Consider the following 26,409-nt stretch of genomic DNA (forward strand, 5'->3'; position numbering starts at 1 on the left):
ATGATAGACTCGGAGGCTGTGCAAGCGGGCTGTGTCTTGTGTTGGAGGAAGTGAAGACAAATTAAATGTATTCTTTGTCACTGACTTGGCGAATCGTTTATATCTAAGACTGTCCAGAGAATCATCATCTTTATTGCCACCATATAAAGAGATGAAAAAACGTTCGCTAACGGCAGTGAGCAAAGTAGGGTCGACTCTCTCATTGAGGAATAACGCTGTTCCACTAGCTAACTCAGGACGTGTCTCCAGGGTTGCCAGAAATTTCATTTTACCGATGTTGTAAGCTGCTGAAGTTGTGTCACATCCTGAGAAGGCATGGAGAAACAACAGATTATCCACAATGACTTCTCCGTACATAAAACTTGACGGAAAATATAATTGTTCGGCTGTACGTCCTTTCGATGGTTTAAAAAAATATATATTTGAATGTGTTCTTCCAAATGCCGTGAGCAAGACAAGAATGTCGATATCTACTAAGCTGGGAATATCAGCTATGCGATTAGCAATGCCCGTTGCAACATCGTCGGTACGTTTGTTTATGAGGTCCATAATACTTTTTTATTACCGTCATTATGTACATTACAAACCCGCCGTTGTCGTCTTTGCTGTCACTTACTCTGATCCTGAAACGCTTCCGCGCAAATGAAGCAATTGTTCACAAAATCAAAGCTTGTCTCTGGATCTTCTGAAACTGAAGATGATAAACTGCTGTTGCTGAAACGATGAACGACATTATCCGTTCGACTGTCGCTATAATAATGGTAACATGGTATATGTACAGTGACTTCCGAAACATTTCGTAAAAATTGTTCATTATCCTCATCATTTTTTGTTATTGCTCGATCAAGTAAGGTTTTCACTCCTTTCGCCTTCACAGTTCTGGTTTTACTTTCCCATAAAGGTTTTTTACAAATAAAACAATCACTCATGATGGAATAACACTATATGAACGCTTAAAAAAGTCAAAATGCTTATCACAAAATTCAAAATAGCTCTCACAAAACTCAAAATACTTTTCACAATTAAATATGTCACGCACGCACGTGGTAGCACAACTGGAAGAAAACTTTGAAGGACGCCTCCTATGCCTAATCATTCATATTCATAGTTTCGCATCGCTGTAAAATCCTAATAAATAAATAAAATTTGAAAAAAGTTTGTAATGGAAATTATTCCTTGAAAACCCCTCTATCAAAATGCTCTGATGTAATTTTTTTGTAAAATGACCAGAAAAAAAGTTATAACGACCAAAACAAAATTTCTTCCCAAATTTTATCTATTTTCGTTAATAACTTTGTTATTTTTGGTTCTACGACTAAAAGTTACGAATTAAAGTTGTAGAGAATTTAATTTGCAACAAGAAATGTGTTTACAAATTTTCTGTGCGAGGAATAGTTTGCCCGATATAGTAAGTAGTAATATAAAAACCATTCGCAGCACTTTTTACAAGATGGCGGCCGACGCTCAAGGGTTGCGACCCCACAAACATGGATTTAACTTTACACTAACCCCCTCTTGACATCCAAAAAATAAAATTGCGTGCTCTGACTTTTGCAACCCCAAATGTAACTTTTCAATGGACTATAGTACTAAATGAGCATTTTTGTAAATTTTAAATTATTTTAAAATAAGGGTTAAATCTTATAAAATTTTATTAATTTTGTTAATCAATAATTTTAAGAAAACAGTTAAGATATATAACGTATAGTATTGACTTAATAGCAACTGATTCCGCTATCTTCTGGAATACCATCGCATTCTTTAATTACTTTTCCACCGGTTACATTAACATCAGTCCAATGCCAGTCAGAGGCATTCTTTACAAATATGTGTATGTTGACACCAGTCTCTTTAACAGTACCGGTAATATTTTTCAAATTAAATTCCTTAACTGGGACGCCACCAGTGGCAATGCCATCGTGACTACCATAATCACCATGAACTCTAATACCGTATTTGTTTATATCCTTTAAGGTGACATTTTCGTATGTAACATTGGTAACTGATCCAGTGGTCCCATAATTCGTTTTAATTCTGACTCCATTATCCGAGTCTACAATTTCTATGTTTGACACTGATACATTTTCAACAATGTTATAATCTCTACCACCTACAGAACCAATTGACAGACCGTGACCACCAGAACAGTAACTGTCCTTAACCACAATATTAGTACCAGACTTGATAGCAACGCAATCGTCTTGATTGTAAACTCTAATACGTTGAATTGTGACATTATTGGATGTCCATACGTTGAACCCGTCTGTGTTTTTACCACCTAATGTATCTCCGTCTATGCTGTCTACGTAGACATCCTGTGCTATAACTCCATGGCTTTCTTCGATCCAAATAGCGTGGTACGATGGATTTTTGATATTTATGTCACGAATTATGGAATTTTTTAGTCTGTGTACCACGAAAGATACCGGCTTGATTATGGCTCCACCTTCCCCTTTACCATCCCACCATAAGTTGCCTCTTACGTCTAACAAGTGGTCAGGGGCACCGCTGATTTCAACATTTGTACCAGTGAGATTAACTAGTGGACCATTCCATTGGAAGAATTCCCATGTTATTGTACCTTGGAAGATGAGTTTTGTGCCTTCATTCAAATTTAAATCTAGAGTTACACCGGCCGGAACGCTTATTCCATTTAGTGTGATTGTGGCGCAGTTCTTTTCAGCGTCTTTAATGAGGTCTTCATTGTACGTTGTAATGGTGCAAGTAGCAGCGAAGGTTGATTGAACATCTGCTAAAATTCCTAATATAAGGAATCCTCCAACAACTAAAAATGTCATTTTTATCATTGACCTGAAATAATGGAATATATTAGTTGTAGTAGTCATATATTTATCATAAGTTATTTAACATTCATATTGCATTAATTAATTAATCTATATCTACAGGGTGAGTCAAAATTCACTCCCCAGCGGCCGGATATGTATTCTAAAATAAAAAATAAAACAAAAATGTAGAATACTAAAATCTCGAAAGCGGAGCCCTTTTCGAATAAATTTTAGTTCAATAAATGCGCAATTTTTGACTGACTAATCAAGTTGGCCGAACAAATACTGAATGGTGAAAATTACAATAATTTTTGCGAGAATATTTTGCCAGGTTTGTTAGAAAATATTCCTCTACAACAACGTGCAACTATGTGGTTTCAACATGATGGTGCACCCGCACATGCCACATTACAAGTACGACATATTTTGAACTGCCGTTTTCCTAATAAATGGATTGGACGAGGTGGACCAACATCATGGCCATCCCGGTCTCCTGACTTGAGTTCGATAGACATTTGGTTATGGGAATACAGAAAAGAAAAGGTTTATGTTACTGTGCCTGTTGGCGGGGATGATGTTATTGGCAGGATTCGTGAAGCAGTAGCGGAAATAAATGAAGCTAATTTCTGTTTCGTTACCAGGAGTTTCTAACACAGATTGCAGAAGTATATTAACGAAAATGGTAATGTTTTTGAAGGATAGCCAAAGCCAGAAGGATCTTCGTTTTTGCTATTTCTTATTTTGTTTGGATTTTAATGGTTTAATATTACACAAAAAAATTATAAATTTAAATTTTTCTTTACAAAATTTTCTGAAAACGGCTTCGTTTTCGAGAATTTAGTATTCTACGTTTTTGTTTTATTTTAGAATATATATCCGGCCGCTGGGGAGTGAATTTTGACTCACCCTGTATATGTACAATAAAGAAAAATTATGAAATAACCGATTAAATCATAAAATTTTATTAATTTTTTTATTCAATAAGCTTAAGGAAATCAAAGACCACTAATTGTAAGATTTATAACGTATAGTATTGACTTAATAACAAGTAATTCCGCTGTCTTCTGGAATACCACAGCATTCCTTGATTACATTTCCACCGGTTACGTTAACTTCAGTCCAATGCCAGTCGGATGCATTATTTACCAATATGTATATATTGGCACCAGTCTCTTTAACAGTGCCAGTAATATTTTTCAAAGTAAATTGCTTAATCGGGACACCACCAGTGGCAACGCCACCTTGGCTACCATAATCACCATGAATTCTAATACCGAATTTGTTTATATCCTTTAAGGTGACATTTTCGTATGTAACATTGGTAACTGATCCAGTGGTTCCATAATTCGTTTTAATCCTGACTCCATTATTCGAGTCTACAATTTCTATGTTTGACACCGACACATTTTCAACAATGTTATAATCTCTGCCACCTGCAGAACCAGTTGACACACCGTGACCACCAGAACAATAGCTGTCCTTAACCATAATATTGGTACCAGATTTGATGGCAACGCAGTCATCTTGATTGTAAATTTTAATACGTTGAATTGTGACATTATTGTATGTCCATATATTGAACCCGTCTGTGTTTTTACCACCTAAGGTATCTCCATCTATACTGTCTACGTAAATATCCTGTGCTATAACTCCATCGCTTTCTTTAATCCAAATAGCGTGTAAAGACGGATTTCTGATAGTTATGTTACGAATAATGGAATTTTTTATTTTGTGTACTACGAAAGATATCGGCTTGATTATGGCTCCACTTTCTCCTTTACCATCCCACCATAAGTTTTCTCTTACGTCCAACAAATGTGACCATTTGTTGGAGGGACACCGCTGATTTCAACATTTATACCAGTGATATTAACTAGTGGACCATTCCATGGGAAGAATTCTCATGTTGTTGTTCCTTGGAATATGAGTTTTGCTTCTTTACTCAAATTTAAATATAAAGTTACACCGGCCGGCCGGAACGTTTATTCCATTTAATGTAATTGTAGCGCAGTTCTTTTCAGTGTCTTTAATGAGGTCTTCATTGTACGTTGTAATGGTGCAAGTAGCAGCGAGGGTTGATTGAACAGCTGCTAAAATTCCCAATATAAGAAGTCTACCAACAATTGAAAATTGCACTTTTATGAATCACCTGAAATATTGGGATGTTTTAGAGGCGGTAGTTGTAGTCGTTTATTTGAACATTCATATTATATGAAAGTAGTAATAAATAATATCTTATTTTAGCGTTAGATCTACCTATTTAAATTAATCTGTATCGATATGTACCATAAAAAGCAATATCTTTTAAGTTGCTTTAGTTAATACCTGTTTTTTACATAATTACGACATAATACCTTATATTTTCCTACAAAAATTTTCACAATGTTTTATTTCTGATGATAGTTTACACAAGTACACAAAAAAAAGTCCAAACCCAAGATTCCACATATCATTTCTGAAGGAATTCGATGCGTTGAAGTTCTGTAGTCAAAATTCATGTCTTGCCATTGGATTTCCGAGAAAAGTGAAATTTTTGGGTGAAAATGCCCAAAATGGGTCAAACCTAATTTTTTCCTAAGTTTTGTCCAAATATACAAGGTGTCCCAGTATAATGTGTACAACGGAAGACCACGGATTCGTGGACTCAAAATAGGTAGATTTAGGCTAATTCACCTATATCCAAAATCGCTTCGTTTAACCGCTAAATGGCCTCAAAGATTGTGAAAATTGTTTGAATTTTGTAAATAACTGAATTTGTATTATTTGATTTTGATTATATTTGGGGTGTGGACTTTTGCTTTCAATCTATACATTTTGGTGTTATACAGAGTATTTTTTAACACCTGCAACTCCTACAAAACTGATGTATGGTGATAATATCCGTTCATAACTTTTTCCTCCTTTGGGCAATAATGACAAATATTTTTTATCTGATAGGTGATACGATTTGGAGGTTGTTGGGCCTCTCGTAGAATTTTTATTAAATGAACTGTTTGGGTACAAAAAATATTGGCGAATTTTTTTTAGAATTTTTGCAAAACACTTTACCCGAGTTATTGGAAGGTGTGCCGTTATTGCTCAGAGCTAACATGTAGTTTATGCATGATAAAGCTTCACCACATTTCACTGTCAATGCTCGGCAGTATCTGAACCAAAGATTCCCCCGTCGATGGATCGGTAGAGGGGATAATGTTCCTGTTAACTGCCTGTTCGTTCACCAGACTTAACACCTTGCGACTATTATCTTTGGGGTACTTTTAAAACAACAGTGTATGTTTCCACATCTAACACTGAAGAAGAGTTGTGGGAGACATATCCAAATTGCCATAAATGTTTTAAAAAATTGCCCTCAAAAACTGCAAAGAGTGTCCTTTTACTTTCTTCGCTGAATTAACATTTGTTGTAGAAACAACGGTGGTCAATTTGAATAGTTTTTATAATAAGTTGTACTAAATCTAGTAACATCAACTTTGTTACTGTTATCTCCAGCATTTTTTATTGTATTTGATTGTTTTACTAGTTATCTCAATAAAATTAGGCATGTTGTAAATAATTCTTCGTATGTATGTGTGTATCCATATCGAAGTAACATATGGTATATCTTATCATAGTAAACACTCATTAAGAATTGGTACTATGACTTAAAGATCAAACTGAAATTACAGTCAACCTACAAAATCAGTGCCTACTAGCACTGTTATTGTAATATGGGCAGCAAGATAATGTAGACATTTGAAAAGTATTTTTTTGTACCCAAACACCTTATTTAATCAAAATTCTACAAGAGGCTCAAAAACTGCTAAATGGTATCACCTACCAAATAAAATATAGTTGTCATTATTGCCCGAAAGAGGAAAAAGATATGAACGGATATTATCACCATACATCAATTTTGTAGGAGGTGTAAGTTTTAAAAAACGCTCTGTATAACAACAAAATTTGTAGATTGAAAGCAAAAGTCTACACCCCAAAAATAATCGAAATCGAATAATACATATTTGAATTATTTACAAAATTCAAAAAATTTTCACGAACTTTGTGGCCATCTAGCGGCCAAACGAAGCGATTTCGAATATAGGTGAATATTAGCCTTAATCTGCCTATTTTGAGTCCACGAATCTGTGGTCTTCCGTTGTACACGTTATTCTGGGACACCTTGTATATATCATTTTCGAAGTATTTGTCGCTGAGCACGATGCCATTAGTAAAATTTACCCATGATCTGGACATTTCTCAGAAAATCTACTGTTTGGGTGAAAACTGGTCCAAATATGGGCCGGAACTGTTATAGTTTATATAGTTTATAGTTTTTTGAGGTGCAATTTTCCCATTAGCTCGATATTTCTCAGAAAATCCACTTTGAGTGCATACTGGTCAAAATTCTACGAAAATGATATTGTATTTGGACAAAATTTATTAAAAAATCTGTTTTGACCCACAATTGGACCAGTTTCACCCAAAAATTTCACTTTTCACCGAATTTGTCTTGAAGTCATGAATTTTGACATCAGGATCGTATTCAGGGCATCGAAATCCTTCGGAAATGGTATGCGAGTCTCTTGGGTTTGGATTTTTTTTTGTATGCCTGTGTTATTAAAATAAATTATTTTATAAAATCTACTTTTGTCTTTTGACAAGTTTGAATGATTTCTTATATTATATTCATGCGTTTTAAATATACATATAACATTGTTTAACAAATATACACAAATATATACAGGGTCGGAAAGTCCCCATGGTTCATCGGCCGTTACGTGGAGCGATAAAGAAAGTCATAGAAATCCGTGCGATAGAGAAAGATGGCTATAATGAAAGCGTCTAATAGTCACCGCCCATTTCGCCCTTCCACAAATAAGAAGTGGATCTTATTTGTGGAAGGGCTTTCTCTATCACACGGATTTGTATAGCATTCTTTATCTCTCTCACGTAACGGCCGATGAACCATGGGGACTTTCCGACCCTGTACGTTATATTTTATTTTACCAGTAGGTATATATAAATTCAAATGTTTTATAAATTCTTTGTTTAACAGATAAAAAATTCAATATATGATGCATTTTGCCGATACAGGTGTATATACGCATTGTGCGATTTTGAAATTTTTATATAGGTTTGCATTTAATTTTATGAATAAAACTAAAATGCGGTAACACTATTGATTGATATAGCAATATTTTAATGATCTTACTAAAATATTTACTTATGCGATTTAAAAATCTTTGTGACATTTTGCTCATGACGTAATTAACTTGTTTCTTGAACTTTTGATTTTCATTAGGATATATCACTAAGTATTTTATTTCTGTTGTCCTTTCAAAGCATGCATTTTAATTTTTAGATTTATCGAATCTGTTGACATATTTAATTTAAATTATGATTGAAAGATAATAAATTTACTTTTGTTAACGTTAATTGAGAAATTATAATCACATAACCAATTGTAGACATTATCAGATTAGTCATATGTAAAGGAACATATATTGATTTATAATAATTCAATTATTTTGTATTTGGATATGATTTAATATTTCAGAAATAAATGTTGAGATTTAATATTACACACACTGTAGAATCTAAGAAATTACACGAAAAGTGAAAAAGGCAGTGTAAATATAGAATCAATTTGATTTTGGCAAAATGTAAACATTGATGGAAAAAAGTAACAGATTTACAAGTATTGGTTTAGAAAATTATTCAAAATACATAATTTTCCAGTTTATAAACTTTACAATGTTTCTTTCTCATAATGAAAACGCAGTTTTTTTAATTTAATAATTAAGAATGTGGTAGTTACATTTCTTACATTTAATAATTTTTATATTGTTTATTAATATTCAATAATTTGTTATAAAACAGAAATATTTACTTAGCTTTTTAAAATATTTATGTACAGGGAAATAATGAATATAAATAACTATATTTCAAATCTATTCTAAAAAAAATAAATTATTTTTATGTATAACTTTAATTTGAAAAGACTACGAGTTTAATTAGATATTTAGCTACCTCAGAGACTATACTTACAGATAGGAGACCAAGTATTGGAAATGTAAGAATTGTTATGATATTGTGCTTGTCGGAAAATAGGTCAAAGTTTCAAAAGTTTGTTTTTGATCTACATGTACGTATTTTTCAAGAATGTTCATGTTTTCATCTACAGTATTTGGTATTCAGTACTAAAATCAATTACCCTTCAAGCAATGCAATTTTATATGAAATCTTTATACCACAATTGTAGTAGTAACTGTAGTATTTGTAATGTTTTAAAATTTTTAAGACTAATAAGCATGCTTATTAATTTTAACAACTAGTCTGAAATAAGCAGTTAAATCTACTACATTTTATTAATTTTTTATTAATGAGTTTAAGAAAATGAGAAACTACTAAGATATACAGGATGTAAATCAATAAGTGCGAAAAAATTCAAGGGGTGATTCTCTGTTCAAAAATAGGGTACTTATCAGTTATTTTTTTTCTGAAATACCAAAAAAGTGGCGGAAATTTGTTGATTTCCCCCTACGGTTGCAAAGCCACCCTTCAGAATTACTTTATACTTACTCGTTTTTTTCTTATTACTACTTTACCATTTAATTCATATAGCCTGATTTTTTCTAAACAAAATAGATTTCTTGTAACTTTTTCGTAAAATTTACGATTTCTGGCCTAAAAATTTATGTAAAATCTATTAGGTACCTACATGGTATGATTAGCATAAGGTAGAAATTTTATCGAACTGAATTTATCTAGTAGGCGATTGTCACGTTGACATTTTGTAATGGCAACTTAATTGTTGTTAGTAAGATTGCAGTTGTTCTTTACTGATACACTGTGATCGTTTTGAATAATTCTGTGCAAATTCATCAAAATGAAGTGTACTCTAATGTAGAGAGTTGCATTAATTATAATAATTAAGTTTCCACTGTTTTGCATATATAATAATTAAGTTTAATTGTTTACTGAGTGCCTTCTCGGTAGCAAAAAATGTTTACTTATTTGGTATTTCAGAAAAAAAAATAAAAACTACTTTTTTGGCGCCGTCTTTAAGCGGTTGTATTTTCACAGGGGACGTTCAAATCAGATTTTTTTATATGAAGGACGCACCATATTTTTCCACATGTAATATTGAATTTTTTCGCACTTATTTATTTTCACCCTGTATATGTGTACAGTATTGACTTAACAGCAAGTAATTCCACTGTCTTCTGGAATACCATAGCATTCCTGAATTACTTTTCCACCAGTTATATTAACTTCAGTCCAATGCCAGTCGGAAGCATTCTTTACCTGTATGTATACATTAGTACCAGTCTCTTTAACAGTGCCAGAAATATTTTTCAACGTAAATTCCTTAATCGGGACACCACCAGTGGCACCGGCACTGTGGTTACCATAATCACCATGAATTCTAATACCGAATTTGTTTATATCCTTTAATGTAACATTTTCGTATGTAACATTGGTAACTGATCCAGTAGTCCCATAATTTGTTTTAATCCTGAGTCCATTGTCTGAGTTTACAACGTCTATGTTTGACAGTGATACATTTTCAACAATGTTATAAACTCTGCCACCTACAGAACCAACTGACACACCATGACCACCAGAACAGTAGCAGTCCTTAACCACAACATTGGTACCAGATTTAATGGCAACGCAATCGTCTTGATTGTAAACTCTAATACGTTGAATTGTGACATTATTGGATGTCCATACGTTGAACCCGTCTGTGTTTTTACCACCCAATGTATCTCCATCTATGCTGTCTACGTAGACATCCTGTGCTAGAACTCCATCGCTTTTTTCAATCCATATAGCGTGGAAAGACGGATTTTTGATATTTATGTCACGAATTATGGAATTTTGTAGTCCGTGTACTACGAAAGATACCGGTTTGATTATGTCTCCATCTTCTCCTTTACCATCCCACCATAAGTTTCCTCTTACGTCCAACAAGTGGTCAGGGGCACCGCTGATTTCAACATTTGTACCAGTGATATTAACTAGTGGACCATCCCATTCGAAGAATTCCCATGTTGTTGTTCCTTGGAAGATGAGTTTTGCGCCTTCATTCAAATTTAAATCTAAAGTTACGCCGGCCGGAACGCTTAATCCATTTAATGTGATTGTGGCGCAGTTCTTTTCAGCATCTTTAATGAGGTCTTCATTGTACGATGTAATGGTGCAAGTAGCAGCGAGGGTTGATTGAACAGCTGCTAAAATACCCAATATAAGGGGTCCTCCAATTACTAAAAATTTCATTTTTATCATTCACCTGAAATAATGGGATGTTTTAGTGTAGTAGTAGTCCTTTATTTCACAAGCTGTTTAACATTCATTTTACATTAATGTAATAAGAAATAATAATGGCTAGTTGAAGCGTTAGATTTATCTATATTAATTAAACTCTGCCGATATGTACAATAAAAAACAATTTTCTTTTAATTACTTGATACCTGTTTCACACAAATTTTTATTTGTAATGACAGATTATAAAAATAAATAAATTTTTAAAATGGCATATTTTACGTCTTATTTTTTGTTTAGTTTGAACACAAAATTTGATTGACTTTTTGTATTCATGATTTTCAAATATATATTTAACATTGTTTAACAAATATTCGGGTTGAAGATTAAGTAGGTATATTTTATTATACGAGCTATATGATGTAATGAACCTGTTTTATTTGTGATTTTATTAAGTCTGAATTTAAAGATATTTCTTTTTATTTCGGATTATTTTACCCGGGCAGCGAGAATTATTGATTTTTCTACATATATATCAAATATCCACTCGCGGGCCCGACCGACCGATACCCCACTCTGACAAGCCGTTGGTCACGTGGAGGTCCCACCACGACTGGTGTCAATCCGGTGGGGATTTGGGTAACAAAAGTCCTCGACATTCCCCGAAACCGACAGTTCGTATCCAGAACTCAATACCGAACAGACGTCCACCGCCAGCAAGTACTTTCCACCGAAGCCAGCCCGGAATAACCAGTGAACCTAGTAAGAATTATTTTCCTTATTATTATCCGTTCCAACCGGGTACAAGTCCTAAAAGATTTGTACACTTTAAGTGTGGAATTACTGTGGGCCCGAGAAGAATATTCTTGGTAACCCACACACAAATTCCACCGTCCGTCTCAACCCGCACGACAGTGCAATCGTTGGATTCGGCGTGTTAAACCCAATCCTGACGAAGCCGTCGTGTTTACTACAGCGTTGCTTGGTGTCCCGCACCTTGATGTACGCTGGGTAATAGGGGATATGTGAACCAAGACCTAGAGGTTCGGCGTGCCCACCCAATCTCCGGGTCGTTCCATATAGTATACGTACGCTTCTCCCTGGTCGGCGTGTATACCCATCAGACCGAGAAGCGTTGTATACAGAGAGTCGACACCATCGGTCACCAGGACGTATAAAGCTTAAAGGCTAGTACGAATTGTAAAGCGAGATACTTCGGATCCCGTTTCACCATCCTATCTTTCCGCCTTGCACCGCTTAGGTTTTCTTCGCTGGTTATTGCTATCGCTTCCCGCTTACCGCATTCCGCTTACCAATTTTGCATTGCTTGCTAGGCCATGATACCGATATTTGACCGCCCGCCTGTTTAAAATAAGTCCGAAATAATTCCGAATAAATTTTGGTTTATTTTCAGAATCAGCGGGGACCAGTAAAAAACGTCTATAAATATTTTATCAGACCGTTTAAAATCACCTTTTCCTTTGTACATAAAAACCGTCTACGATTGTAGAGTAATAAATATTTTATTTTGATCCCGTTTGCAAATATTTATTTCTTTTCTAAAGGTGATAAGTAAAAGTGTAAAAAACCCAGACCCATAACTTTTTAATTTTGTCTCTTTCACACTGATTTTGTATATAATTATTGTTAATAAACTTGTAAATAATTTCAGGCGTTTAGTAGTGGGTAGGAATAAAATTGACACTATATGTATTTGTAATAAGTATTAATATTTTTCCTGTGTGAATAAATCTAGTAAAACTTAATAGGTTTGTTTCTTTTACCGTCGAGGTAAAACGATAACATTCCAAACCAGCAAAAACGCTGATATCGTTTTGTAGAGCTCCCGTTAAAATTCATATCTAAAATAAAACTACACTGAGAAAACTACTCTCTGCTGTACTCTCTGCCGTTTTCTCCTAAAAGAAATTCATTGACCCCTGGAATTTATTTTCTTCACTGTAGCTACCTGTGCACTTTACTCTAAACCGAGGGTAAGGGATACGTGGAGTTTCCCCCACGTCAAATTTAGGGAAACTGGCGCCCGAGATTAAAACCGACTATATAAGTTATTCACTAACATTACCGTTTAGAGTCCAGTCCGAGGAATAGAAGACCTTTCCGAAAAAATTACCATAGTTAAAAGTAATAAAATTTACACCGAACGATCCATAGAGAGAGAACCGAGGAAAAGTGCGTCACAATGTATATAAATTTAAATGTTTTGTAATAAATTCTTTGTTTAACAAAAAAAAAAAAACAAAACTTGCATTGCATTGTTGATATAGGCACAGACAAAATAGCTTATCGCCAAGCTATTTTGTCTGTGATATAGGTATCTATTACATTTTTATAAACAAGGCATATGAATAAAACTAAAATGTGGTAACACTGTTGAATGATATAGCAATATTTTAGGGCTTTTACTAAAATATTTACCTGCCCGATTTAAAAGTATGTGACATTTTTCCTGTTACAAAATTAACAATTCTTTTATTTAATTTTAGATTTCCATCAAGATGTACCCCTAAGTATTTTATTTTGTTGTTCCTCAAAGACTATAAATTTACTTTTGACAATATTAATTGACAAATTATAATCCTTATAAACACGTAGTCTCTTTTCTTACATATAATAATTTATTCGTTTATTGTTAAAATACTTACTTAGCTTTTTAAAATATTACGGTACGGGGAAATTATGAATATAATATTTTAAAATTAATAACCAATTTTTTGTTATTAGCATCATTTGCACTGATTTGATATTACGTATTGCATTTTTAATGGGCGACATTGTTTCATGTCAGCTTGAATAAAAAAATAATAATTTCATCCCTTGAAAACAACGGTCTATAGGACAAATTTTCATATTCTTTCATATATTGTATTGCCCTTAGAATTTATTGTACGTTATTCTGAAAGATCCTATATAGAGTGAGTCAGTCATAACGTCATTAATTTTAACCACATATTTGGAAGGCATAATAAAGACAGAAAATCGAAAAAATATTTACTTGACCTTAAAAAATAAGCAATTTACCCCTTAACTCCCGTTAACTCGGCGCCTTACCGAAGTAAGGCCTTACTGCGCAGCAGGAGAACGTTCGAACGTTGAAGCGAAACAGATGATTTCCCTAGTCGTCTTGAATTTTGCAATTGGTTTCAAAATCAAAGTGCAAGTGCGATGGACGGATAAATGTTTTTTTAACCGTTTTAGTATTTTAAATAGGTAGGTACCACACTACTCTTTGAAAACCAATAAGTCACTAGATATACGTACGACAAACTGAACAAGTAATTGAACGTAACACCAAAAACCCATATTTAATTACAAAACATAGTGAAAACGTTAATAATATTAAAATCGTAATAACCTAGAGTTCGAGACAATTATTATAATATAATATATTATAATAATATATCTCTACTCCTCATTCTAACTACAAGAATTAGACCATNTATATTGTATAATTATTTATTAAATATATCGCATAACAAAAAAGTGAGTATAATGAACATATCAAAATAAGTGGCGATATCCAACGGAGTGGTTCAGTATAACCATCCTAATACAAATATAATTCCACAGAAAAAAAACAATATAAAAAAATATAAATCAGAAATAACTCGATTAAGTACAATAAATTCTTTCATCCTTTTTCTGAATATAGCAATATTACAAGAAAATTTGATGTTTACTGGTATCGAATTAAATACATTTGCAGAGTTGTAAGTATTACTTACAACTCTTTAAAACGCTTTAAAAGCTGCTATGGAATAAAGTTAGTCTGTGCTTGGGTACATCTAAATGATCACGATGTCTAGTGATATAGTCATGTATATCAGAATTTTTTATAATTTTGTCATATAAGTATTGCGGTTGTTTCGCTAAAACTTTATATACAAAACATGCTAGGTGAATTACAAAACGTTCATGTAGTCATACAAAACTGCAGATATATGTTCATATTTTCTAATGTTATAATAAAACATAAGGCAAACATTTTAGATTGTTTGTAAAGAATATTTATCTCTTTCCAACAATGTAGGCCAGTAAACGATATCACAATATGTTACTCGAGAAAGAATTATTGAGTCACACATTCGTAACTTAACATCAGTAGATAAAATATCCTTATACATATAAAAAGCTTTTAATTTACCAAGAGTAATTAATCCATGAGCTGAAGCATATCTACTGATAGCAGCAAGATCTGAATTAATATTATCAACAGCCTTATCGAGGTCACGATAATCAAAAGAATAATAGATTTGAGTGTCATCAGCATACTGCACTGGTGTAATTGACAAAATTCCAGGTGACTAGACAAATTTGAAGTATATATGGAAAAAAAGCAAAGGACCTAAAATACTACCTTGAGGAGGTACACCTTTACTTAATCAAATATATTCTGAAAACATATTATTTAAAAGAAATCTTTGGTTTCTATTACTTAAATAATTGTTAAAAAATTTTAAAGACAAATTGCTAACACCAAAGTAATTAAGAACTTAATTACTTTACTAAGTAAGTACTAAGAGTAGTATAGTCATCTAGGGTATCGAATGCTCGGCTATAATCTAATAAAATTAAGCAATTATCTGCAACACTGTAGATGTGTGGAAGTACTATGAGATTTACGAAAACCCCACTGACAATGAGGCGAAATAGTTTTATTTTTCATGAAATATTCTTTAAACTGCTCATTAACAACTTTTTCTAATATTTTAAACATAACTTATTTGCCTTTTTCAATAATTCGTGGCCACACCAAACACTTATTAATAATAAAAGTAATATGATCACTTATCTAAATGAGGTAAAAGATAAAGTATAATTTTCACAGTTAAGCTATCAGGACCAACAGCATTCGATTTAATATTAAAAATAATTTTTTCTATCGATAAATTAGGTACAGGAGAGAAAACAAATTCATTTACAGGATTTAATAAAATCACAACGGTCAGCGATATCATTATATACCAACATATTGCTATGAGCAAAAGTTTCTTTAAATGTGTCACCACTGGCAATATCTGAATACGATTGAGGAGCGTCCATACTCAAACAAATGTTAAGTTTTCCAAAAATGTTTTGAGTTTGTCTTAAAGACGTGATTTAAGTATTCCCTTTTCTCAGACTTAACCTTACCAGACTTAATCGATTCATTCATGTGTCTAGGTAAAAAGGTCTGTTTTTGTGGTTTACTTAAAAACGCAGTAAAAGCTAGGTTAGTGACCGAATACGGTAGGTCAAGATTCACTCTCGATAAACCTTTGTAGGTCACCGGTCACGAGCGGTTCGAAAAGGAGTTTAAATAAAGATTTAAAAATATATTCTTTCAGCGTAAATATGCGTGTTAAATTTTTTTTAATCGCGTATTCTACTCATTTCTCCTTATCTTTCCATAAAATTAATGACATTATGACTTAATCACCCTGTATATTCCTCGTATATTTTTAAATTTGTCAAGAAATGTATTGATTAAATAATGTACGCGAATGTGTACAAGTCAACAATATATAAAAAAGTTTGTATTTTTATATGAAGTTACTAATATTGTTTGAGATTATCGATAAAATATTATAAAAATTGCGATCTTTGAAGAATTTAAAGATACTTCGAAAATGGCTATCTGATAGAGGTAATTTAGTAGATACCTTCACCATAATCATAAAATTCATGCCATGGGGAACAATTCGATAAACTTAGAAGTACTCGTATAAGAATATGAAATAGTAATATTAAGTGTAATGTATTAATTATTTCCATTTCCTTTTACGTATTCAATCTTATTAATAGTTTTATTAAATTATATTTATATTTTTTAAAGTTATTTTTGTTTAATTTTTAATAAGACTTTGGATTCGACTTACCTAAGGATATAGTATATACTGATTACTTAGCGTCTGGAAATATGACACCCTTGTAATGTAAAAGGGTACTTAAGTTAATACTTACTGAGGAAAATATATTCATTTGGAAAATATAAACATCAGATAAAATTTATCTTTGATACTGAAATAAACATAATACTTAGTACATGTTCAGTGATATGAATAAGTATTTATTATTTGACCCAAAAACTGTCAACAAGTGATAATAATTAATTTTTATATTAGCATATCGAATTGATCGAATGTTTGCGATTTTAATCAATCAAAACATCATTTTAATAATTGTTATTTATATAGGTACAGGTGTTTATTTAAATACATATTAACATATACTTCAAATAATAAATGAATGTCCCAAAATATATTTGCTTGCACTGTACCTAATGCCTTATTGCTTTTAGTTCAAATATCCGTCTATTCTTTCCCGATATAATGTGTCTTGGCTGCATTGGAATCTCAGTTTGTACGCGAAAGAGTCAATTGCTGCAAACGCATTGGAAAGTATTCGAATCAGATCAGCCACGTCGTCGTCGCCTGAAGCGTACACCAAACTCAACGGTTCAAAATCTTGGAGAATATTGCGATGGCTTGCATTGGTATCTCGATCTATACGCGATGTAATATGATTTATGAATAAGGGACTATTTTTAACAGTTTTTTTAAGGTGACATTATAAAAAGTGTAATTTTATTTTAAAAGAATTGAAGTTAACTTTTCTTTAAAATGTATTAAAAAATAATTCGCATGGTTTATAACTTCATATTTACTACATACTATAGACGTTAACATAGCAATTACTGGTTTATTGCGGTAATTGCACAAAAGCGAACTACAAAAGTTGTTTTTACAGTATTTTCTTATAACACTCAAGAGCTAGAATCAGTTTTAGAAGCTGATGAAGTAGCAAGCACTTTTTACCCAGGAAGTTAATTAAGCTGTATGAAATATCGTGCAAACGATTTCTGACAATACAAAGGTAAATATGTGTCTGGAAACCTTGACAGTAAATATTTTTCTCGCAAATTTTAGGGAAATGAAAAAATCATTAATGCAATAGTAACGTTATTCAATACTATATGTATTTTTGAAAGAAAAAAGGAAGAATATCGAAAAATTTAAAGACTTTCCACGAGATTAAAAAAATGTTTTAGGGAAGCAACAAACGACAAACCTGCATATTAGAAATGTTTGCTATTATATTGTATGTATGTGCCATTTCCACCTCAACCGGGCCACCTTTCTGCCCAAAATTTATTACATCCAAAAAAGGTCAAAAGGATACCAAAATTTTCGTTGAAATGTCTACTTTCGAATGCCTCTCGCTTTTTGAAAAAAAAAAAAAAAAAATGGCGGCTTAATATGGCAGCTATAAGCTGAACAAACATGATAAAATAAAAATATATATAATTATTAATAGTATTTGAGTTTAAAAAGCTTAAAAATTTAACAAAAACGCTATATAAAGTAAGTGTTAAGGTAACCAATTATTATTTTTTTAAATACGTGACATGGCGGATCTAATATGGCGTATAAAATGGAAGATATCCCAAAATATGCCCAAAAACGCCAATTTTGCCGCCATATCTGCAGTACTCTTCATTGCTGAATTACAATTGCTGATGCATAGAATGATAAAATTTAATAAACATTTGAAAATAATTAAATATGGCCGATTCAAGATGGTGATGGCGCTTTAAAATAGGTTAACCATGCTAATTTTAGAAACATCTTATTTACCTACTGATTCAAAAAGATATCAAGTTATAGCAAGTGAAAACATTCGATATACTCTTTATTCAATAAATCAACAAATCCAATTTGGTAATAACCAATATGGTTACCAGAAGCAGGTAAGAAATATATTACATTGTAATTAATTTATCGGAGTGAATCAATGTAGCTTAATCCACCGGAGGGAATTAGCAAAAAAGATTTTTTTAATAACCTATCCTATCGGAGTGAAGATCCTGTTTGTTAATTTACTCTGGCAGAATCAATTAACAAAAAAAAGTAGCTACGTTAATTCATAAGAATAATCTTATGTATTTTGACCCATATTCCAAGCGTTCCTGCCTAACCTCGAAAACACCCAAAAACAATAGTTTTACAGGATTGTGAATTACAAGAGCTGTATAAAAATTACGATCAAAGCTTATTGTCATGTATTTTTAGCCGTCAAATACGAATTTATTCCTATTTTGGTCCTACAACCCAAACGTTCGCCCCTAACCTCAAAAAACGTCCGAAAATGGTAGTTCTATGCAGCTGAGAAGCGCAAAAGCGGTAGAAACTTTACGAACAGAGCTTATTTTCATGCATTTTATCCGACTGAATACAAATCTAATAATTTTTTTTAACCTATGATTTAAACATTCTTCCCTAACCAAAGAACACTCGAAAACATCAGTTTTAAGGGGTTGTGAATCACAAGCGCTGTATAAAAATTATGATCAAGCTTATTCTCATGTACTTTTACCCGTTAAATACACTTGACTCAAGTGTTTGCCTCTAATCTCAAAAACGATCCGAAAACAGCAGATGGCGGATCTCCAAAGAGTCGTTAATTTCAAGAAGTTCGAGATACGAGTTATGAAATAGTTTTTTTATATAGGACATTTCCATATGACTAAATATCTTGACATGCTGACTTCAAATTGCAAATTATAATATTAAAAATTCAGGTACTGGTAATGCTGACTGAAATCTTTTATTTAAGTGTTTTGCTGATGCTATCCTTTACTGTAATAAAATATATTAATGTTTTTAAAATGGTTTGTTGAAAGAAACCACGGGAAGGAACGGTGAATGTCCTCGGTAACTACCTTGAAACGGATACAAGTGCCAGCAACTACGCACCTGAGAAATTGCCATTCAATTATTCAATAAAAACTATTGAAGATACGACGACAAGGAATCGTGTATGTGACAATGACGAAATTGTGTTTTCTTTAGACATATTAGCCTTGTATTAGCGTTTTTCTGGCACTGCATATAAGTATAATCACCGTGTCATATATAATTTTTATATTTTACTTGTTAATTTATATGAGATAGTCTATATATAGTTAAAGAAAGATTTAGAAAAATGAACTTTGTTTTGAACACAGCGGGTTATTATATATTATAATTAATTAAAAATAAATACAAATTTGTTACATTTAACACTAGTGTTGAGAGGAAATAACTTCTAAAATTGATGTCACAAATTGATATTTTTGATAACAAACGTTAAATTCTCTGGTCAATGAACATAAGTTTCCATGTCAGATGATGATGGAAATTCTAATACGACGTTTGTTTCAGTTATCACGATGAATATCAACAAATGAACGAGTACACTATGTCGCACTTAATCACCTGAGATTCGCTGTGGCACCCGGAGCCATGCCTCGTTGAAGGGGTTGTCATGGCAGGCCTGCTGCTGTTGGGGTTGCTGGCCTGCGTTCCTCTGGCTTCCTTTCAACCTCCCGTTCTTGTCCTTTCCGAACTCTGCTACTATCCTCTGAACTTGCAGTATATTGATCAGGAGCTGAAACATTCCAACCTTACTGTCAGCATTATGAAGAAAGAAGGTAAGAACGAAATTTAAGCATATTCTTTTTTATGAGAGCAAACAATTTTCGTTTCTTACGACTTAACGCATACTATATACAGGGTGTTTCGGGATTAAGTCGAAAAACTTTAAGGAGATATTCCTCATAAAAACATAAGAAAAAAATCAAATATAAATTTTTGTCCAGAGACGCTTCATTTTCGAAATATAGGGCGTTAAAGAATTTTTAAAAAATTCGAATTTTTTAAATAACTTCTAAATGAAGAAGGCTATTTAAGCCAAATTTGGCTTGACACATCTTCTTATAAGATACCATTTTTCCATAGAAGAAGTCCCGCAAGCAGAGAGTTATGCGAGACTTATAGTTTCATGGCAAAATTGATTTTTCGGAAGGGTGCTTCTGGATTCTGTCGATAAACTTTAGGAAGACGTTCCCCATAAAACCTAAAAAAATATAGTACCTATTAAAATTGGTCTTAGTCTCGAGTATGTGTGAGTCAAATAAGCCTTTTTGTCTCCCCTTCCCTTGGGATTAACCGATACTATTAAAATTATTTAGGAGATGCTTCGTTTTTGAGATATAGGGTGTTTTTTTTTAGAAAAAAAATTATGTTGATGAAAACAACAGAAATATTTAAGTACCTAACATGTAATGCGACAACGTAACGACCCTTGCAATACTCCTAATTTTTTTCAGGATGTTTGTAGTCACTTCATTTACTTGTGTTGTGTACTTTTAAATAAAATAAGATGGCAAACAATACATGAAAATTTATTTGTAAATTGAAACAACCAAAAAATTACCAATTAATATTATACCTAGACAAAGCGAAAAGTGAATCAAAAATGAAATGATTTAAAAAATATTTTGTTCAAAATGGGCGCCTCCGGACTCTAGACAAGCACGACATCTTCTAATTATGGAGGTAGTGGCCGATCGACACTGAATTGGAGTTAATTCTCGACACGCTTGAACTACTCGCTGTCTTAGATCTTCTAGGGTATCAACTGGCACCTCGTAGACTTTTTGTTTAACAGCACCCCAAACGAAATAATCCATCGGTGTCAAGTCCGGTGAACGTGCGGGCCACGCTGCAGGTCCTCCACGATCAATCCATCTCCTGGGATAATTAATGTTTGACCACTCCCTAGGACCTCTACCAAATTGAGCAGGATAACCATCTAGTTCAAACCAACTGTTCTTTCGAGTATTAAGCGATTTAACCGATGCGGAAGGAAGTAGGGACCAACTATATTGTTGTCCAACACACCCAACCATACGTTACATTGGAATTCATGCTGAAAACTATGTTCCCTTACCACCCGTGGATTCTCATAGGACCAAATATGGTTGTTCCTTTGGTTTAAAATTCCCCTTCGAGTATGTAATGTAATGTAAGCATCTCCTAAATAATTTTAATACTATTGGCTAAACCCAAGGGAAGGGGAGACAAAAAGGCTTATTTGACTCACACATACTCGAGACTAAGACCAATTTTAATAGGTGCTATAAGGTGCTATATTTTTTTAGGTTTTATGAGGAAAGTCTTCCTAAAGTTTATCGACAGAATCCAGAAGCACCCTTCCGAAAAATCAATTTTGCCATGAAACTATAAGAGTTAGGAAAAAAGTTAATGTACACTTTTTGTCAATAACAAACTGTTGTATCTAAAAACAGCATCATTTTTTATTTTCAGTAGGGCTGTATAATTTTTTTTTATAATTTAATGAGTTTGAGTCCCCATAACTCCGCCACTGGTAGCTCGCGGGACTTCTACTTCTATGGGAACATGGATTCTTATAAGAATATATCATGACAAATTTGGCTTAAATAGTTATTTAAAAAATTCGAATTTTTTAAAAAATTGAAGCGTCTGGAAAAAAAATTATATTTGATTTTTTTAAATTTTTTATAGGAATATCTCCTTAAAGTTTGTCATCTTAATCCTGAAACACCCTGTACATTATTCTTTCTAAGAAACTATAAAGATAAGTAGTTAGTAAATCTTTCGGTGCTGTAACGTAATTGCGCCGAGTTACATTTTTCTTCAACTAATGAGGATAACTACTTTATTATCATTACACAAAATATTGCAACAAACTCAGAGCAGTCCTTTTATATTCGTAGTTTTACATTCCAATGTTGCTGTCAATATTATGGAAATAGAAGGCAAATATAAATTTTAAATACTCATTTTTAGAAAAGAAAATACATTTTTAAATGAATTTGGTTTAACGTTCGTTTGTTTTTGTGCCAAAATATTGTTCCATATAGGGCAACGTGACATTAGCTCTTGGGTATGTATTTTTTTACTCTTTGGTAATATAGTGTGTGCCTATTATAATGGAACAAAACCGTAGAGTAGTATTTACTCTTTTTTGATACTTACAATAAAAAATACATATTTTTTCTATGCAAACATCATGAAATGCTGTATTTTTTATCGCTCTTGTGAATATAAGGCCTACTAATATTATTTTAGAATTCCTTCCAAATATAAGTAATTTGTTGACCAAAAGTTTAAGGTACCAAACCTAACCTAAATTGCTCAAAATGCTTTGGTACTCTGTCTTTGCAGTAGAAAGTAGGTAGTATATTACAATGACGGTTTGCAAAAATCAAATTTGTCATGATTTGGTAATGAAGTGTGATTCCTAGGCCCAAATAGAGAATTTGCGTGTAGAGAAAATTTCGAATGAAATTGTTAAAATTAAAATAGGGGTGACAAGCCTTTCCGAGATTTGAGGGTATATTTGCAAATTTTATGTAAGTATTTTATGTAAATGGTATGTAAAGACAAAACAAGTTATAATCATTTTTAACAGTATTTTCTAAATTCTTTTGTTGACTGCACTTGAATACTGTTTTATGTAGGTTTCTTTCAAGATCTTATGACAGTGCTCCAAGAAAATTTCTAGGAAATTCGTAAAAATTTATAAAAACTACAATAATTTTCATAAAAATCTATGAAATTTTGAGATTACGATCTGTATCCTATAGATAGTGAATATATTTAACAAAACTGTTAAATACATTTTCCGAAGTAAGTTGAACACGTATAAAAACGCCTAGTAATAAAATTTAATGAGTTTCATAGGTGTCCCTAAAAAAGTTTTCTGCTAAAGGTAGAAAAATATAATAATTTGTATATAATGTGTAGAAAATTTCTATTATATATATGTTCATTTGGCCAGCAACATATTTTAATTATTTATGTCCTTAAACAATTTTATGGTAAATTTCGCTTTGTTCCGTTTCAAAAGGTGAGCAAAATGCCATGTTGTAATAATATCAGTAAGCAAAATATACCTCTTATTTCTCCCTTTCGCAATTGTAATATGCATTAATAGAATATGCCTATAATAAATTACCTGGTTCACACCAAATTTCGCATTGCTGTACATCACTGCTAGGCAATTTGTCAACCACTTGTCAACAACTGAGATTTATTGCCCAGTCGCCCAGTGCGGCTGTGTTATACGCCTTTTGCCCGTAAGCGCATTCTTCAACTGGGCGTATAATTTCTACCACGTTTAGTTCGACCAGACCTGTATATGGGTATGGCTAAATAAATACGGAAACAAGTTTTTCAAATATTTCAATGCCGAGTAGCTGCGTCAGCGACCAAACCTGGTACATACTGTCAACCTCTTCTATAGACTATAATGTATAATACAAATTATAGTTAGTCGTATTTTCTGTACTGAAGGTGTAAATTTGAATGGAGGTCATATTTATACGCAGGCTACATTTAACCTTTAGAGACTTATCAATAGTAATATTTTTTCAACTTCGCAAAAACTTAATTTCTTTTAACCTTTTTCTAGTAAATGTGATATCAAACAAAGACGCGCGTTAGTCTCAGCGCATGCACAGTTGGGAACTGGGCTGTGCATTGTTGTCAAATCTCATTATTTGAAGAAAAGTTAGTTAAAAAGCAAATTTTTACACCGCCTGCCGTAAGATACTGCTCTTTGGCGCATTATTTTTGTTGAGTATTTGTTTGCCAGGAGCCCTATCATTGCATATAAACAAAAATTTAATTCTTTTACAGAAAATAAACTATGAAACGGTACTTAATAAGCAGTAATCAATAATGATAAATGAAATACAAAAAAAATAAGTAAATCTGTTTACTCACTTGATTTTTACAGCATATGACATACTTAAAATTTTGTGGCTAATCTTCGGGTACCTACTGGAGCATCTTCCACGGGGTTTAGAATTTCTGATTAAAATTTCTCATTCTCTGAATTTGTTCTCATCTAACATTTGCTCATTGTAATCTTACAAACAATTTCTTATTCGGTACTTGACGGTCGGGCTAATCCATCTGATATCGTTTTCTGTTTTCTCATGACAAAAAGTGGGATATAATTAGACTCTAACTCTTTCTTGATTCATATACATTCATGCTTTTTCATAATATCATACAAAAATTTAAAAATTAAAACACAAAAATACACTGTACCGTTACTAAATACTGAAATAAATAATACCACACAAAGGCACAAACACTCCCTCGTAAACCAATAAAGCCGAAAATTAAATAATAATGTAACAAACCCGTTTATCATCCAGTCATAGCATACTAGGTGTGAAGTCAATTTGCAGTAGCCTCCTCAAATGCGGAGATCACCTCTCCTCTCAAACCAACTGCACAGCTGTGGCTAACTTCTGTTGCTCTTCGGAAGAGCTCAGAACAAAATGGGATTCTGCTTAAATTTAAACCGTTCGCGGTATTATAATTTTGTTGCTATTTTATTTTATTTCGAATTAATTTAATATGTCTAGCACCGATTCGCGTTGAAGTGGCTGAATAAGAAAAAATAATGGAAACACCTACACACCTGTTTCAATTTTTCCAAATATGTTCATTTCTACGGTACCTAGTGGCAGTAGTATAGTTCAGCTAAACTAGGTCAGAGGGCATTGACACCGAGATTCATAAATTAAATACATACACTTCTTAAAGAAATATTAACACATAATTATAAAAACTTGAAACAAAAGATTAGTATTTTTATATATTTTTTATTATATTACCCATATATTATTTAAAATAGCAATAATAATTATTTTAAGACATAAATTAGCGTTATTTACAGTTTGTGACGTATCTACAGGCTGTATTTAAACGGAGATACACAAATGATACCAGAGATTCCTTGGGTGAAAATAAGTCGATTTAACCTAACATACCTATATCCCAAGTCGCATAATAAAAAAGATACAGGATGTCAAATTGAAAAATAAAAAATGGTTTTTCCTTAATAATTTCTATAACTTTAGTCAGAAATGTTTCAAATTTTCAACAGAGAGGATTTTTACTGATGGGATAAATAATATAATACTGATTTTTGAGTGTCGAGTACGAGGCGCCTTCTGCAGGCAACGTTATGCATTGAATATGTAGTAACTTTTTTGCCAACCCCCGTATACAGCTTTTAGTAACAAAATATGAAATATTGGACTTCTTTGAGCAAAAAACGTATACTTATTGAAAATGGCTAAAGCCAACCGTTGAGGAGATATTTTTAATTTCATAAATTAGTGTTACGGATTTATACCTCCACGAATACCAAGGTTTGAGTTAATTAAATGAATAAAAAAATCGAGGAGGTAAATATCATTTCATAATACTCGTAAATTGCAATTTTAAAGTATTAGTTTAAAGTGTTAATTGATTTTAGTCACTATTTACCTGCGTCCTAGATATTAAATAGTTTTGGAATTGAATAAAACAACAAATTATATATACTAATGACGAGTATGTCGATATGTTGCAAGTATTTTTTGAACTGTGCTGCTGTTGTACGACTTTATCATGATAGATATTCCAATCGTCGTGTTCCTGCTAGAAAAACTTTTGCTGCGGTAAAAAGAAGACTTCCAGGAAACGGACACATTCAACCTCGTCCTGAA

General features: G+C 32.5%; 2 protein-coding genes and 1 pseudogene across 3 annotated transcripts in view; 1 reads left to right on the forward strand and 2 right to left on the reverse strand.

Moving 5' to 3' along the window:
- Positions 1-1,634: 1,634 nt before the first annotated feature.
- LOC108909056 (polygalacturonase-like) lies at positions 1,635-16,996 on the reverse strand. 2 transcript variants are annotated; one of them, XM_018713281.1, is made up of 2 exons: positions 16,910-16,996; positions 1,635-2,811 (listed from the first exon to the last, which is right to left on the reverse strand). In XM_018713281.1, the coding sequence occupies exon 2, from the start codon at positions 2,805-2,807 to the stop codon at positions 1,716-1,718; it is 1,092 nt and encodes a 363-aa protein (XP_018568797.1). In that variant the 5' UTR covers positions 2,808-2,811; positions 16,910-16,996; the 3' UTR covers positions 1,635-1,715. The 2 variants fall into 2 exon arrangements, with proteins under 2 accessions (XP_018568797.1, XP_018568798.1); XM_018713282.1 differs by lacking the exon at positions 1,635-2,811 and adding an exon at positions 9,122-11,058 and having other exon boundaries at positions 16,910-16,988.
- LOC108909048 lies at positions 3,825-5,877 on the reverse strand (annotated as a pseudogene).
- Positions 16,997-20,303: 3,307 nt separating the features above from the next.
- Positions 20,304-26,409, forward strand: part of LOC111691526 — a gene marked incomplete at its 3' end in the record, with an annotated part of 336,616 nt that continues 330,510 nt past the window's right edge. Inside the window, exon 1 of the mRNA XM_023454534.1 lies at positions 20,304-20,502. Within this exon, the coding sequence (XP_023310302.1) occupies positions 20,337-20,502 (166 nt within the window). The remainder of the gene's footprint in view (positions 20,503-26,409) is intronic.

Source organism: Anoplophora glabripennis, unplaced genomic scaffold (genome assembly GCF_000390285.2).
Source record: "Anoplophora glabripennis isolate ALB-LARVAE unplaced genomic scaffold, Agla_2.0 scaffold301, whole genome shotgun sequence".
Classification (NCBI taxonomy): Eukaryota; Metazoa; Arthropoda; class Insecta; order Coleoptera; family Cerambycidae; genus Anoplophora; species Anoplophora glabripennis.

Excerpts from the sequence above, each read along its gene's own strand:
- LOC108909056 (XM_018713281.1), bottom strand. The coding sequence starts at position 2,807 with ATGATAAAAATGACATTTTTAGTTGTTGGAGGATTCCTTATATTAGGA.